Source organism: Nelusetta ayraudi, unplaced genomic scaffold (genome assembly GCF_046127955.1).
Source record: "Nelusetta ayraudi isolate G7.1 ecotype Tasmania unplaced genomic scaffold, CSIRO-AGI_Nayr_v1 ptg000084l, whole genome shotgun sequence".
In the NCBI taxonomy this organism is placed as follows: domain Eukaryota; kingdom Metazoa; phylum Chordata; class Actinopteri; order Tetraodontiformes; family Monacanthidae; genus Nelusetta; species Nelusetta ayraudi.
This window is the reverse complement of record NW_027466134.1, coordinates 7,487,970-7,505,000: the sequence shown is the minus strand read 5'-3', so window position 1 is coordinate 7,505,000 and position 17,031 is coordinate 7,487,970. Positions and strand designations below refer to the sequence as shown.

At 46.6% G+C, this 17,031-nt stretch overlaps 2 protein-coding genes across 4 annotated transcripts in view; one reads left to right on the top strand and one right to left on the bottom strand.

The window, feature by feature from the left end:
• Positions 1–13,841, bottom strand: part of nme7 (NME/NM23 family member 7) — a 19,039-nt gene extending 5,198 nt beyond the window's left edge. Inside the window, exons 1-10 of one of the 3 annotated variants that reach the window (XM_076045146.1) lie at positions 13,703–13,841; positions 11,576–11,677; positions 11,157–11,323; positions 10,336–10,446; positions 9,242–9,292; positions 8,626–8,833; positions 7,417–7,525; positions 4,163–4,227; positions 3,198–3,266; positions 2,573–2,674 (exon numbers count right to left, since the gene is read on the bottom strand). In XM_076045146.1, coding sequence (XP_075901261.1) covers positions 2,573–2,674; positions 3,198–3,266; positions 4,163–4,227; positions 7,417–7,525; positions 8,626–8,833; positions 9,242–9,292; positions 10,336–10,446; positions 11,157–11,323; positions 11,576–11,677; positions 13,703–13,744 — 1,026 coding nt within the window. In that variant the 5' untranslated portion in view covers positions 13,745–13,841. Of the gene's footprint in view, positions 1–2,572; positions 2,675–3,197; positions 3,267–4,162; positions 4,228–7,416; positions 7,526–8,625; positions 8,834–9,241; positions 9,293–10,335; positions 10,447–11,156; positions 11,324–11,575; positions 11,678–12,380; positions 12,516–12,944; positions 13,018–13,702 lie in introns of those variants that run through there. The other 2 variants (XM_076045147.1, XM_076045148.1) reach the window with 2 other exon arrangements.
• Positions 13,825–17,031, top strand: LOC142900703 (homocysteine S-methyltransferase YbgG). Its single transcript, XM_076045152.1, has 8 exons — positions 13,825–13,964; positions 14,980–15,047; positions 15,226–15,398; positions 15,489–15,592; positions 16,088–16,249; positions 16,350–16,555; positions 16,629–16,708; positions 16,931–17,031. Exons 1-8 carry the CDS (start codon positions 13,860–13,862, stop codon positions 17,008–17,010), a joined length of 978 nt encoding a protein of 325 aa, XP_075901267.1. The 5' UTR covers positions 13,825–13,859; the 3' UTR covers positions 17,011–17,031.

The window sequence follows — 17,031 nt, the reverse complement described above, 5'->3', positions numbered from 1 at the left end:
CTACTCTTTAAAATAAAACATTTTCTTTTTGTGGGGCTCAGAGGGATGATGTCAGCCAGGCAACACAAGTGAACACACTTTCCCAAAGTCTCCGACCTGAGATCTTCTCTCCGACGGTTGGTTTTCCCGGGGAGTTTTATCGCTCCTTCAAACTAAAAGTCCGACTGCTGCGAGATCCAGCCGCGCTCTCTCTGGCTTACGGACACGTGTTTCTCCCTCTCTCTTTTGAAGGTACCACCACGCCGGGCTAAATTTAGCGCCGCAGCCCACCGGGGGGATAGCTGATATCTCCACACAAGCGTGACATAGATGAGCCACCAAATCAATAGAAGCACCCTATTTCTGCACCGCCGCTGTGGCCGCCGCTGTGGCGCACGCAGACTCAACCAGAGTGGGAGGGTTTGGCGGCCTGATTTGTTTTTTTTAATTTTTTTTTCACTCTGCGTCGCCCGATGACGCAACACGGCCAAGTTGGGACTGTACTGGAAATTCAACACGCTGCTGATCTGAGGGGAGGGGAAAGGGGGGGGGGGGGGGACGACTGTGAGGGCGGGTGCAGTGTAAGTGGGTGGGAGGTTCGATCTGCCTCCGTCAAACACGTCGCAATCGTCTCTATAAAAGTGGGACACGAGTCCCGTCGTCGCGCTCGAGGGACGAGTGCGTTTTCGGTCGTGACAGTCTGCTTGTTCCTTTTCTTTTCTTTTCTTTTCACGTCCACAAGGTCGACGCCGTGATCACGGATCAAGTCGGCTGCAATCAATCAAATCAACGACCTTTGGCTCAGACTGGCCTCTGACGCTCGTGACCCGCCGGACGCCGTTAGCCTAGCAGCAACGCCTGGAATGTCTTTACTCTTGCAGCCCAAGGAAACGCACTGTACTGTACTGTGCTGTGCTTTGGGCGGGCAGGCAGGCAGGCAGGTACAACCCCAACCTCCCTCCCCAACCGACGCCCCCCCCCCACGGTGTCGGGAGATCTCGCCGCTGGTGTGACTTTCCATTTATCTTGCGTATCGGGTGACTGAGGAGTGGGAGTGCCGCCGCTGAGGTTATTTGTCAGATAACACCGAGGTCGGCCGGAGGTCGAGGGCCGAGGAGGGAGACGGGAGCCTGGGAACAGCGCATCGGCGGCAGCTGACCTCAAACGCGACCAGTGCACACGGCCACAAATTATGCCACCGGTTGATTTTTTTTTTTTCCATCCAGTGGACTCACGTGATTTGAAAAAATTCCTTAAGATCTGAGAGCAGAGACCTTTTCTCAAGATGGAAACTCAAACAACCCACTTCTGTTCCAGTCTATTAAAAAAAAAAAAATTCACCTGCTTTTTTTTTTTCACACCTCGTTCCTCTTCTTACAGCCTTTAATTCGCAGCCTCAGTCTGATATAAAAGAGCAAACGACCACATTAATAATTCATTCTGCGCCCCTACAATTAAACAAAAGTCAGAGCAGGGGTCGGCTAAAAATAACAGGAGCGCGGCCATGAGGGATTCATTATTTTTGGCGTTCGTCAACAGTGACAGCACTGAGTCACGTGACCTGAAAATCATTAGACAATTAGCCAACCCCAGCGCAGCGCGGCCACTCAGTGGGTGGCGTTTTGTCAGCCGGCGCAAAGGGACCGAAACACGCAAATAAATCAATTTAAATTGAGAGAGAAAAAACCCCACAAATGACTGAGCTATTTTTAACCACGGTGACGTCAGTAGGGGTGGGTGTGTGTGTGGGGAGGTGGGGGGGCTGAGCAGGTGCGCCGTCCCTCATTTCACGGCGGCTCAACGAGGCTCAGCGGAGGAACATGGCGTTATTAGATTCCACATCACGCGGCGCAGCTCCATCGCACCAGCCGCAGACGGAGGTTTGAAACGTTCTGTAGCGTCAAACCCAGTCGTTCCATCTGGCTTCAGGTGCGGTTCGAAAAAACTCAACTATAATAATCAACAGGAACGTTGGATCTTGGCGTCTCCTGCTCCTGCTGCTGCTGCTGCTGTTGCTGCTGCTGCTGCTGCTGCTGTGGGGGACAACGCTGCGTCCCTCACTGAGCTGAGTCACAGTATGAAGTCATCTCACAGGTTCAGACATCACCCATATCTGCCAATATGTGGATATATACCCCATGTCCACAGACTCTATGGACGACTTCAGCAACATGAGAATCCAGAATTCCATTCAACTTCAATTGATGCTCTGCATCATGGAGATACTTTGTGTGCTTGACCACAAAAACAACTCGTCCTGAAATGTTACCGGTGCATCTTGCCTCTTCCAATAGACAGCATCATTATGAGCCAGCCGTCATGATAAGGATTCACGACCAATCAGCTTCTTTCACGGGCAATGACGATAAGCAGCCACAGATCTATCAGAACTGGACAGCTTCCCCACATGAAGCCAGTCAACAAAGACAATTGTATCGGCCGCGGCAGGAATCGTTCCGTCCTGCGTGGCTCCTTTCTTTCAACAGGCAGCTTGTACTGATTAAAAAAAAATCAGTACAAGATTAAAAAAAAGATTAATCTTGTACTGAGATTAAAAAAAAAAAAAAAAAAAAAAACACGGAGTGAGACTCACTGGATCGGCCGGCCCACACAACTCCCTGAAGGTCTGCGGAGCGTCAGGGCCCTGGATCTCCAGCACCAGGCAGGGTCCAGAGCACAGCTCATTCACCATGTCCTGCAGAGGAGAAGATCCACACTGTATATCAGTGGTTCACAACTGGTGGAGTCTCAGCAACCCGACTTCCTTATCATGAAGTCACGACCCAAAATTCATCGCACAGTGCTCAAATTTATTCCACAAAGACAAAAATGCTAACCCGATGTCTATCATGTCCAGTAAATAAATCATTGAAATTATTGAATTGTGTGATCTCCAAAATAAATGCCCAAAAATGTCTCGATAAATATATATATTTAAAAAATTCGTAAAATTTGTAAAATTCTTTACAAATAAAGGGGGGTGGGAGGGCAGCCCATGAAACTGGAGCTGGATATTATCATTGCAGCGAATCAAAGTATCACACTGATGCAAACGACTTGTCTCGCTCGCATGTCTAAACACAATATTGCTACTTTCTCTCCTCACAGTGTTTGTGTTCAAACCACGAGGCCAGATTGCTGCTGCAGATTGCTGCTGCAGATAGCGGCGGCGGCAGCGGCGGCAATGTTGGCAAAACAGAAGCAGCGTTCACACTCACTGAATATTCCTTGACGACACCTTTGTAGACCTCGTAGAACTCTTCTGCGTTGGCCCGGTCCACAGTGAACTAGCCGGGAAAGTACAACAACATATAATAACATGTTTTTATTAGGGAGGCTCCGATACCACTTATTTTACAGAACGAGTAGATAGATAGATAGATAGATAGATAGATAGATAGATAGATAGATAGATAACTTTATTGTCTGTTTCAGGTAAAAACAGAAATGTGTCTTTTGTCACGGCTATTGACTTAAAACTCTCACACACATTGGCCATTAAAAACAATAATAATATAAAATGAACCAAATCGTTACAACAAAATCAGCGTCGTTGAAGCCCCACGGTGTTTAGCTCTTTAATGAAATGACTCTTAAAATGCTGAAAGAAAATGATGAAATACAACTTATAACTATTACTTACTTACTATTAATACAGTTTCTTCAAGTTTGGCAGGCCGGATTAAAAAGCTTAACGGGCTGTAGTTTGCCCATGCCTGTGCTAGAACATGGGTGTCTGTCACAAGTTTGGTGTTCGTGCATCCATGGTTTTATTTTTTTTTTACTACCCCCCCCCCCCCCCCCCCGTCTCTTTTCCAACAGGGCTCTTGTGATTTCACAAGCCACAGAACATCAAGGATGCACCGGCCGTTCGACAGGCACTTAGTTCATTTGCATTAATGGCCCGCCGTGCTCCGCATACATCTGCACTGATAAACAGCCTCGGTGGATCGACCCGGCGCCGCTGCGAATGGACGTCAAATCTAATGCAGCGCCGCAAATGGACTGCGAGAGGTCACCGCTGGCCGCGGCTCCACACCGCTGAGGTCAGGGCGGCCAGGAAGTCGGCGGCGGCCTGGAAGCCGCGTTGCATCGATAGAACACAAAAGCATTTTTTTTCGGCTGTTAGAATATGGGCGCGCCAGACCAGGGCGGAATGAAACAGAGGGAGATTAATATTTACCATTCTGAGGGCGGAGATCTGAAACCCAGCAGCAGAGATGGAGTTGAGGATTTTGCCAGTCAGACCTGCACAAAGGAGAAAAAGTTGTTGTTTATTATGAATTAGCTGTACTGATAACAAACTGGAACTGGCGACTTGTCCAGTGTGTCACCCTGCCTCCGCCCTGAGACAGCTGGGAGAGGCTCCAGCAGACCCCCGTGACCCTGAGCTCGGGAAGAAGCGGGTATGGAAAATGAATGAATGATAACAAACTGCGCTGGTTCTGCTGCAGCAAAAAACACAAAGTTGCTCTGGGCTAAAACTGTTGCTTTGATGAACATGGAGGAAAAACAGGGCTGGGCGGAGGAAACACGGAGGAGATAAGGGTGAGGTCGCCGCTCTGTGTGACATCACAAAGGGCCAGTTTCCAGAACTGTGTGTGCTTGCTTTCTGAAAAAAGAAATGGAGCGAGCAGAGGAAGAAAAGAACGGACTCAGCTCTGCATAGCTGACTGAGAGATGATAGATTTTAAAAATGATCTCGAACTGATGTTCTGCATTATTACACGCAGCCTTAAAACCATGATGTCATCATGTTGCCATCCAGACAACAGCCTTCTCACCCTTTTTTTATTTTTGAAAAGGAGCAGTCGGGCTGTCTCACACACACACACAGACACCTGTCGGAAGGAGAGAAGAAGACATTATTCTTGCCTGCGCCGTGATGTCGGTGTGCCTGTGAACGATTGCGCGAACATCACGGCGGCTCGGGCGGAGGTGGAGGTGCAGAAGCAGCAGCAGCAGCTGCAGCAGCAGCAGCAGCGAGGAAGGTCAGACGGCAGCAAACTCATTACCGAGGGAGGGCGCCAGTCACATGATCTCAGTCTGACATCCCCCGTGATATGAGAAGAGGGGTGGGTGCGCTCGTCTGCTAGCCCTTTTTTTTTTTTTTTTCCTCTATATAAATCGTGACTTTGTGTTTTGGCACAGGTGTTGTGCGGTGAGTGCTGATGAGGGTGGGTGGAACACACACACACACACACACACACACACACACACACACACACACACACACACACACACTCGCACGCACGTACGCAACCTCCCCAAACAACTGGGCCTGTTGCTAGGAGACGTGGCGCCGGGTGCCTGGCAACAGAAGCTTCTCTATTCCAGTCATGTCTGGGCCGAGACGTCGTCTGTCGCTGCGGCGATAGGCTGCTTCCCTGGGACGCGTCGCCACCACGTGACGCCCCCCCCCCTCCACCTCCCACCCCACCACTCTGTCATGTTTCAGAAAAAAAAAAAAAAAAAAAAATCAAGGTCTCCTTTTCTCGCCCCCCTTGAAACTCCATTTTGTCTTTGAGCCGCCCGATGACCCTTGAACCCGCTGCCGTGGCTATTTTCTTTCCTTCAGACCAATAAAAAGGTCACCTGACATCTGAAAGGTAAACAGACGCTCACCAGCGCGGGCGGCCGGATAATTAAAGACACAAAAAAAATAATTAGACAAACAGCTTTTACAGCTTCTTTCCAGGAACTTCAAACAGGCCGTGGCGCTCTCTGCCTGTCGCATCTCCTGCAACTTCTCTCAACAGTGTTTAAAAACAGGTTCCACGCCGCATAAGGCGCAGCACGTGCGAGTCCTCGCAGGAAGCAAAGGCGACCGTGTTTTGGAAACAGCCGCGACAGCGCGCGAAAGAGCTGCATTTCAGCGACGGCGGCCTCCTTAAAAAACATGCGGAACAGTCAGAGGGAGCCGATCGCTGTGTGTGAGGTCACCTCCACATCTGCAGGCCCTCAGGAGAGACGTGCAAATAAAGTCATCTGTGCCGTCAGGAAGCCATCATGCATAATTAAAAGCCCTGGAGTCAATGAAGAAACTTCAATTGAGTTTTAACTCTCGGCAAGCACCCAGAACGCTCCGTCCGAATTCCAACACCCGTCTGAGGGAGAGATGAAGTTTCATTCGTTGCTTCGTGTTGCTCAACTCTTTTTTTTCCTTTTATTTTTTTTTTAACCCTGCGGCGGAAAATCGAGCACGTCTTTCGCTTTCCGCGGCTCGCCCTCCCTCTACACACAAAGTTTCACAATAAAAGCCACTTGGATGAAAACACTGGACCTGTCGTGGCAGGCTTCCGCTGACAGTTACTACAGCACTGAGATTAGGGATGGCGCCGGTCCCACATAGGTGTGGCGCTCCCACGGGCCGCTAGCGTGCCTCGGTGTTACGCTTTGAACCTGTTTCAGGCGTGACGTCTGACCTCACAACATGGAGGACTGTGCCAGTTTACTTCCTTTTAAGGGGAAAAACAAGGATTCCAGGACGAGGTTTTAACAAAATACTCCAGAAAGTCTTCCATGGGGTCGAGAATGCTGAGAATTTTTGCAGTGATGTAACTACATTCATGATGACTCACATTTGAAAATACTTCCAATGGGGTGTGGTGGCTAATCAATGGTACAAATTGAAGCAAAGCGCCAGTGATTGCTGAGTGTGGGCTCCATGTGTTCACAGGCTTCTTGTTGTGTCGGCAGGCTGACCTTTCTACCTGCTCAAGGTCATATGACAGCGACGCCGCTCCTCCGTGAGAGTGACAACAATGGCCGTTCCTCCTTCCCAGCAGACAGACTATTTAAATGACTCGAACTACTGAAGAGCAAGTAAATGTTTCTCTGATGCCTTTCTAGTATTCTACTGCCATCACAGCTTTTTTATACTCGCATAACAAGTGCTATTTGGCCCTAATGCTCTGAATGACTGCTACCATTCACCATGTGTGTGCGCGAGTTTATTTGTCCAAGTCAACCTGCTCCTGGGCTCGGAGGCTCTAAACAACCGGGCAGTGTCAACACTTTGTGTGTTTGCATTCTTCGGCCCCTGTGTGGAGAATTTCACATTTCACAGGTCACAGCTCCGGCGGCATGCTCCACCAGCGGGGATCAGGGCCACCAGGCGGGTTCGGGGAACAATGCCGAGCCAAACTTGGCCGGCGTGTTGCCTCGGGGTGACACGAGAAAAAAACAACAACCTCAGAGTCGTCGGCGGAAGGAGGGAGACGCCATCCAAACAGGTCAATGGGGCCTGCTGCTGCTGCTGCTGCTGCTGCTGCTGCTGCTGCTGCTGCGGCTGCGGCTGCTGCTGCTGCTGCTGCTGCCATATCCAACGCAACTCTTTTATTTTCTTGAAGAACGAATGTTTATGAGCAGGCTGCAGAATGCGGCCACCTCCGCCCCTCCCTTCCCCCCTCTCAGCCGCCGCCCCCTCTCCCCTACCTTCGGTGACGGCGTGAGGCTTGATGATGCAGCAGGTGCAGTCGGCTGCACAGACGGCCGTGTTGGGGGGGCTGGAGCCCACCGTGGACGGGAAGAAGAATTCCAGCTCCTGGGCAAACAGCAGGAGGAGGGAAAAACGATGATGAACAATGATTAGTACTCATCACATTTGGTTTTTCTTGACAGTTTCGGCTGGTTTTCATGCCCTCGTTAGAAGAATCACACCAAAACTGTCAAGGTAAAGCACTATGTTTTATATACTGTTGTCCCTGAAAAGAAGAAAAAAAATTAACTGGAATTAATTCAGGACATAAAGAACTTCCACAATTTATTAAAGGTCCACTGTGTAAAATTTGGCCTGATTAATGATTTGTATATTGGTAAAAGCTTAATAGAGAGGGGCACAGCTCGGGGTGTCCAAACAGATTTCAGGGGCAGCCAGTGCCACCTCTGGCACCCCCCTGGCTCCGCCTCCGCACCATAGTTCACTGGCAAGCTCAGGAGAGGGAGGCAGAGTGAGGACAGCGCAATCTAAAATGTAACCACTTGATGTCACTGTCTCTTCCTCAAAATCTCCAAATCTTTAATGATTAATACTTCCAGCATGGGCGTCAAACTCAAATACACATTAGGGCCAAAATTTTAAACTTGGACATATTCGCAGGCCAACATTGATATTCATTGAAAAGAATCTTCCTCCAGACGTAACAGGGAACTTTTTCATATGGACCCAAATAAGCTTTGCTTCAACCTGAATATGAAACAAGCAAAGCTTAATACTGCACAATAAATAACTTAATATTGTACACATGCAAAATCAAATATTAAAGAAAAAAACGAATTAAAATAAATAAAATATAAATAAAAACCATATGGCTCTTTTTTATTAGCAGACTTCTGACTTAAATTTCAACAGTAACCCTTTTCCACGGGCTGATGATAAATTTAAAAATAAAATAAAAATGCACCAATTAAGTAACAATAATATCCTTCAATTGAACGTCCTGTCCTGATTGTCGCACCAAAATACCAGTAGAGCATTCTGGGATTTGTAGTATTAGCAGTACATGTGCTGTGTAATACCGGCCGGCCAGCTCTAGCAGTGGTTTTGTATATAATTACACTATGGACAAGAATTTGGCCCGGAGGCCAGAGTTGAACACCTAAGGGCAAACCATGCTGAGCCTCACGTGGCACACGCCTCCTCACCTTCGCCGCCGCGGCCAGCGAGTCCGAGCCGTGTCCGACAATCTGGGCACCGTCCGTGGCAAAGCGGGCGCGGACGCTCTGCGGCGCCTCCTTCTGTGCCGTGGCCGCGTCTGCGGGCCCCAGCAGCTTGAGCCACACCGACACGGCCAAGTTCCCCACCAGCTCCATCGCAACCACAGGGCCCGAGGAAATAAACTGCACCAGGTTACTGGAAGAACAGGGGAACCGACGCAGAACATTATTATTACCAGGTGGTGTTTTTGTTGTTCATCTTGGACTCAAGCTGAGCAGCTTTGCACGATTCATGTCTAGAAAAGCCTTTCTACTTGCAGCCACATATGATGCACTCAGTTGATTGAATGTCTCTGTGAGGTCACAAAGGGTTCTGAAAAGTGAAGCTAGTCAAACCAAGAGAGATTCACTGACAGGACAGAGACACTGGCTGTAATATAACAATATCACTAGAGTGACTTCTGCTTCATTATTAGACCTTCCAAATGTCGGCAGAGTGTCGCGACACAAGGATTATAATCTGTTAATGACGGTCGCCGAGTGACACAAATGCTCCCCAGCGGTTGGGAGCTGGCCAATCGCTGACGGGCACGCACTCACTCACTTATAGAGGGGCTTTGACTGATGCTCCGCGTAGAAGTCTGCTGCCTGGCTCCTGTAAGGCCAGAGAAGCACACAGCACGAGTTAATGAGCAGCCAAAGTGTACAGTGTGAAGTATCAGTGCAAACTGCAGATAAAGACATTTACAGGCATTGAGGCCGATGCTACTGCAAAGCTCGTCCGTGTTGTGGTGGAAAATCTAGACTGAGCAGATCGAAGGAAATCTAATGAAAGTAAAATTGAATTAACATTACTACATGTGCTTTAGGCTGAGTGAGAACCTTTGCACAGATTTTCGGACACCAGTAGCTTATAATTTTTACACATTTTTAACTTTGTAAAATGGAAACAAAAAAAAAGTTCCTCAAAAATGATTTGGAATGGAATGACGTCACTGTCGTATAAACTGCAATCTGCTCAGTTTTTTTTTTACAATTTCTTCATATTCCACTGCATTAAATTGTTTTTGCTATTTTAGTGGCTAAAAAGCAGTGGCGGTTCCTCGACCTATAATAGGATCAGGGGGGGCGCAGCGAGGGGAAATTGTGAAATTGCTCGGCACAAAGCCTCCTTCGGTGAGTCAGGTTTTTCATACGCACTTCAAGCTGAAATAAAATCAGTTCAAACATTGAGTTCAAAGCTTTTTTTTTGATTTTGGAATGATGGACATCGTTCTCTTGTTTTGTCCTCTAAAAGGACAACTAAAGACGGCGGTTGGGAACAAGCCAAAGGCCATAAGACATAATACAGACATCTAAGCCTTGCATTTTACTTTTTACATTACTTTAGTTTCAATTTGGCCTCCTCTGCGTTTTAATCAATGTAAAAACGGTTCTTTTGTGGCCAGACTGAGGCGACGACAGCTTTAACGACATAATGGCATCAGAGGCAGGCACCTGCTAAAACCGTTAATTAAATGCCAACCTCGTCTGCCACTCTGCCGGCCATATGTTCCTGGTGTGTGAGAGGATCCAGAGCCACCCATCTGTCTGTGTGAGGGCACCGCCACCAAACACACTGTGTGTCCACCCTGGCACGAGTTTGTGTGATGTGAGAGTCACGAAACATCTCTCACGTTTTAAGGTCTCCGGCCTTACCAAGTGAGCTTCGTCATTAAGGCTTTGGTCACTATCAGGTTGGAGGAGTAGATCAGGTCCAGGACGTTCCCCATCTTGTTGAGTACGTCTGGCTTAATCAAAGCGAGAGTTCTGAGAGGAGAGAGAAGAGGACGACTTTAATAATGATCAAAAGGCCTGCTACTGTGGATGTGACTGAGCGTTGTAACTCCCGCAAGAATCAAACACTGCCTGATTAAAATCAATGTTCAGTCAATATGTGTATATCCAGCTTTAGTTCTCCACTGTGCGGCTTATAATGTGGAAGCAAATCAACAGAGAGGGTGAAAATGTCATCCATAAGTAAACAACTGGCAGCCAAACAGCATTTTCAGCCCCTTGTTTACAGCCACCTGCTGAAACTCAGTGCCTTTTGTGACATCACAGAGTGATGATTTTGAGAACTGTGTGTTTTAGTGCACATTATCTAAAGAATTGGAGCAAGAAAAAGAAGGGTGGACTTCCTTTTCCTTATTTCTGGAGAGTCCACTTACAGACTAGAGATCAATTTCTTCTTTTTTGTAATTAATGACAATATTCACAATTAAATAATTTAAAAAGAATGTATGGAGTTGCTGGCAAGTGAAGTGATTTCATCCAACTGCCTGTCAGCTTCGTGGATTGCGACATGACTTGCGACGAGGCTGAGGAGTGAAGGCAGTGTGGCAACAGTTTACATGAGCCGCAAGGAGGAGCAGCGATATTGTGCTGCAGGGTGTGCACTGAGTTATTTGCATGGTAACGTGAACGTGTCACTGGAGAGGGACAGAGCCGGGGTCCTCACACGAGCTTCACAATCGCACCTTTCCTTCTTGCTGCCGAGCTTGTTTGCCGTGTAGTGGTCTCCGTAGTCCACCAGGCAGAGCTGCCGCGTGAACACGTTCACTCGGTTCCCGACAAACAGGTCGTCGGGTTGGAGGCCGTCGTATCTCGTCCTCCTCAGAAATATTCTCTGGTTCTTCACATCAAACTGTTGCAACGAGGAGAAGAATGAGAATACAGATGAGATAAACATGTACAATAACCAGATTGTACAGAATGTATCCCAGAGTATTTAGAATTAAAAAAAATATATATACATATATATATATATATGTGTGTACACAAAATACACAATGTTTTGAGGCTGTAAATCTCAGTAAATTCCAAAGAAGGCTGTAGATGCTTGCTTAACGACTAGTTGAAAGATAGTAAACAGCAGTAAAAAGAAAAGAATGCAAACCATTTCCACGGAGCTATCTTTGGGGTAGAAGAACAGTTGGTAGCGCCGCAGGAGAGCTGCGGTGGAGTCATACCACTCGGTGAGAAAGGCGTAGCGTTCATCCTAACAAGGTGAGGGAAGAACACTTTCGATCAATGAAAATGAAACGCGCAGAGGATTTAAAAAGCTTGCAGACTGGTAGCTTTAAAAAAGAATTTTTAGGGTGTGTTTCATAAAAAGTATCGTGGACGCCTGGAGGTCTGCATCTCATTTGGCAGTTTAACTTGCTGATTGTTATGCATGACCACACGGCAGTAATGAGCCACAAGAAGTCTGTCTTCGCTCAACTTGTGGCGAAATGACTGGGAGATATTGGAAAGACATTAAATGCAATAATTAACTGATCTCCTTTTCTGTATTTTGGACAACTCATTAGTTTTGATCTGACACTTAATCGTTCTGTCTATGGAAAAGACAAGCTTTATCCACTGCGACATGTGCAATACATGAAGGAATATCACATTTGCACTGGCATCGAAATGATTATGTGGCAATGTAAAATTATAAGATGACGAAAAGAAAAGGCTGACAATAAAAAGCAGCTGCTTGCAGTCTGCAAGCAAACTTTTACAACGCTTTTGGAAAACAAAACTAGAGTTATAGAACACAGGCAAAAATGCTTTCCGCGCTGTTACAGCTACGGGTCATTCCTGTGTATAAATACTGGCGTCTCCTAGCAACCAGGGCCAGTTTCCTCCTTAAGTCATACAGGTCAAAGCCACCAGAAAGACTCTGTCAAGGACACCCGCACCAAGGTGTTGCCTACCTATTGTTAAAAATAAGAAAACATCCCGACAGCGTTGGTGAAGAATTTACGTAAACAACTGATTGCCGCGTGACAAAATAAAAGCCACATATGAACTAGCTAATAACAAAGCCAATTCCTTTAAAAACCTAACATGCACCGACCTATCGAGTAACCTTCCAATCAGGCTTACTATCTAAATTATTTGACGTGAAAACTGTTTGGTTAGATGGACTTTTATCTAACCCTGGCAACTATTGACGTCGCAGCAATGAGTAGTTACCTAGTCTGCATAACTATGCATCGGCAAATTAGTTAAGCACGTCCCACAGTAATGCATTTAGTATCGCCATTAATCGATATAACTTAACATACAAAATAAAAGCTTGGAATTATCGTCAGCGGATTTTTGTTTTGTTTTGTTGTAAAACTAGTAATAAATCAAATTTAACTGTGGGCTAGCTTGTTACTAAGAGCTGATAAAACATCGGACAGTTTGCACGTGTTTTAACATCTAAACATTTATAGTGATCAGACAATATTAGTGCACATCATTTTAATGGGCAGGAGAGAAAAAAAACTCACCATTTGGTCGGTAGAATTAAGCCTACATCTCTCAGTGATATTTTAAGTGGCTAACGTTAGCCGTTACCTACGGAAGACGATTAGGGTCAAATGTTTTAAAAAGTCAAATAGGTTCTATCGCCTGGAACATTGATGTTACTTCAAAAACTGTTGTCTCTTATCCCAAGATTCTGACATAAAAGTTCAAACTCAAAACCAAATTTAAATGCACCATTATATTTGGAGGAAATGAGGGAAGGTAGTAAAGTACAACAGTCGAATAGCACGTGATCCTAATGGCTTTCCATAGTTTACAGGGAAATGTTTCGTTGCTATAGTGACTCTACTGAACGAGTCACATAGAACCGTCATTGACGTAAATGAAGTTCACTGCTGTATCTTCATTGTGTAAGATAAGCTATACAAGCCATAGTCACAGTTTACTAAGGCACAATCTATATAATAAATCACTATATCTGATATAGATAACGCGAGAGTGAAAGCTGAAAGAGAAGAAGAAAAGAAAAAAAAAAACTCACTCACCCTGAGTGCAAGTGTTAATTATTTGAATTATTTGAGCCTCCACTCCATAGGTAGACTATGGAGGCTCAAATAATTCAAGGAATTATTTGAATTATTTGGTAGACTCTACCACAATGCAATAACTTTGCGCCGTGCGCCCTCTAGCCGTGTCGTCATGAACTGGGCTATGTCTTTGACCCCGGAACAACAACGCTGAGGGTGACAAGTCAATAAACAAGTGCAGGATGTTGTCAAACCTTGTTTTCAACGCCAGCAGCAGCATTGTCAGTTAGTTCCATGGGACACGTTTCAATGCAAGTCCGCAGCCGTTCGATTTGTCTGCTGCAGCGTTTACTTCTGTGTGTTTCCAAGACAGCGTTCACTCACTTCCACCCAACCACCTGAAGCGTTTCCATGGCATCCTCGGAGCGTATAAAACAATGCCTAAGGGACGAAGCGCCGTTAATATTGGATGGCGGACTGGCGACCGAACTCGAAGCGCGGGGTGTCAATTTATTGGTAAGAAAAGCACGAGGTTACCAAGATGAAATGGGAGTCAGATCTGAATATTACAATTGATGAACAACTCTGGGCAGATCTACGTCAAAATAGCCTGTAAACTATCACCAATGCCATATATAGACTAATTCTTAATTATTAACTATAACATTTTACATCAACTATACCTTACCGCAGAAAAATGACATTCAAGGAAGTTGGTTGCTTTTTGCTCTGTACTTGGTTATGTACGAAAGTGAAACCCTTCTGGCATGATATCTGCTCCACTTTAACCAAGATCACTGGAGTTAAAGTTCCAGTGGACCCTGAATGGTGCTTACTGGGGAACTTAGCAAGTATTCGTGGCCTGCCAAACAAAACGCAACTCAAATTCATAGAAATTGCTCTGTGTAGCCAAAGAAATGCATCGCAGTGTCTTGGAAATCTGATGTCTTGGAAGTCCTTTCCAACTGATAGGTGGTCGTTTGAAATGAATAGTTGCACACACATGGAAAGAGTCACACATTGCCTCAGAAAACACCTTTTTGAAAATATGGCAGCCATATCTAGAACATACTTGCTTGTCTCTTACACCAAGTATCTAAGTCAGTAATTTGTGATGGCTTAATACACTGGCCTGTTTTTTTCTTTCTTTTCTCTCTTTTCTTGGGGAGGGGGGGGGCTTCCTTGTTAAGTTCTGTGTGTATATATATATATATACATACACATACATGCTTTCTTCTGGCAACTCGACCATGCAGCCCATTTTTCTTCAAGTGCCTCCTTATTGTGCATCTTGAAACATCCACACAACCTTTTTCAGAGAGTCCTGTATTTCAGCTGTAGTAATCTGTGGGTTTTTCTTTGCATCTCGAACAATTTTCCTGGCCGGTGTGGCAAAAAGTTTTGTTGGTCGACCTGATCGTGGTACACACACTGATTACAAGCAGACAGATCATAGGTGTGGATGGTTACTGGAAACTTTGTCTAAATATCAGACAAAAATCAGATGTGTTATTTTGTTCCTTTCTCTCAGGGAGATCCTTTGTGGAGCGCCAGGCTTTTGCATACAAACCCCCAGGTCATAAGAGACGCTCATCACAGGTCAGTCAAAATAATGTCATGCTCTAGTCAATGGTTGCGCAAAAATAAACAAAATAAGTTGCAATTCTCCCGATAGTTGAAGTTGTAGTTTAAGCCAAACTTCCAGGCATACTTTGGTCCTGGGTTGTGGTGCATTCACAGTAGTTGCCTAAAAACGGTCTTAAACATGTTTTTACAGCTTTCTACGCAGCGGCTCTGATGTCATCACCACAGCCACGTACCAGGCCAGCGTTCGAGGTTTCATCAGCCACCTGGACGTGAGCCCAGAGGGCGCCAGAGAGCTGCTGATGTTGGGAGTTCAACTGGCCAAAGAGACGGCGGAGCAGTTTGTCCGCGACTGTCGTCCTGCAGGTACCAACATTGAAACACGCTGAATTGTCGGTGCTCTGATGTACGTGTGGCGTAACATTGTGATTCCTGCTCCTTTAATTATCCGTCGAGGTCAGAGAGGCCCCCTGGTGGCAGCTTCTGTCGGCCCATATGGGGCTTTTTTGCATGACGGCTCCGAGTACACCGGAGTTTATGCAAAGGAGATGAGTGTTGAAGTAAGTGGCTCTTCATGGTTGTAATGGGTTTCTAATGGTTTTTAACCTTAGACAAGGTTGCGCATGTCGCAAAGGTGACGGAGCGAAGTAAACCAGAACTGCAGATATTATAATCTAATGCCCAAAATATTAAAAATCATGTGGTTAGTCTGCAAATCAAATCGCTGCAAATTAGAGGAAGATCCACGCTTTACGTCTTCATATCTTTATACTTGCATCACTTTTCAGGAAGCGTGGGCTTAACGACACAGTTCAGTAAATCAGCTTTGCGTGATGTCACAGAGGGCATCAGTGATTATATAAACCAGTGAGACAGAATGGTGTTGGAGTACAATGGCATCATTTTAGCATGCTGTTATTTATATGGTTAAGTTAACATAAGGGGTGAGCTATGGGGTTGTAATACTTTTCATATTCTCTTTCTGATCTTCCGTGTGTGACTACATTTCCTTGTACTTCACCATCTCCGTGCTTCTTGTTTCTCCCCCCCGACAGGAGCTGAAAGATTGGCACCGGCCACAGGTGGAGTGTTTGGCAGCAGCAGGAGCCGATCTTCTTGCTTTTGAAACAATTCCCAGTATCAAGGAAGCGCAAGCTGTGGCCGAGCTGCTCAGAGAGTTTCCAGACTCTGCCGCCTGGCTCTCCTTCTCTTGTAAGGTAAGTCAAGTCTGTTTGTTTGCGCTGCTCGGGAACGAATGAAGGCAAGATTCCAAATCCTCATCGAACTTGAACAAACGCTGCTGCTCGCTCTGCACAGGACGGGAGGTGTATTTCAGACGGCAGCCCCTTCACAGACGCCGTGAAGGTGGCCAGCAGGTCCCCGCAGCTGCTGGCCGTGGGCGTGAACTGCTGCTCGCCGGCGGTGGTGGAGCCGCTGCTGGACTCTGCCGGGTCCCTGCGGAGCCCAGACCTGAGCTGGGTGGTCTACCCCAACAGTGGAGAAGAGTGGGACAGCGAGCGGGGGTGAGTGTGAGCTCACAGCTTCCACAGTTCTGAGGCACTGGCGTGCCGCTAACTGTCGTCTTCCTTCACCGAGGTGGTTGAGCGGAGGGCAGTCGGCAGCGTTCACAGCGGAGCTCAGCCGCACGTGGATGAGGCAGGGCGCCGCTTTGATAGGTGAGACAAACCTGACGAGCTGCCTGAAACAACTGCTGCGAAACAACTACCAGACTTCTGCACTTCAGCTGCATCCACGCTGACCCAAACGCTGTTTACAATCTAGCTGTTTTGGTCACAGCTAATCCCAGGCTGTAGCTCCACCTCTAGTATACCAGTGGACCAAAAGCAGCTTTGCAATGTGAATCTAATAGAAACCCATTTTTCTCTTCTGTCCACTAGGGGGCTGCTGCAGAATCAGTCCAGTTCACATTGCTGAGATCCGACAGCATCTAAAGGGAAACTCTGAGTCCTCATCTTGAAAGCTGACAGTCATTGGGGGG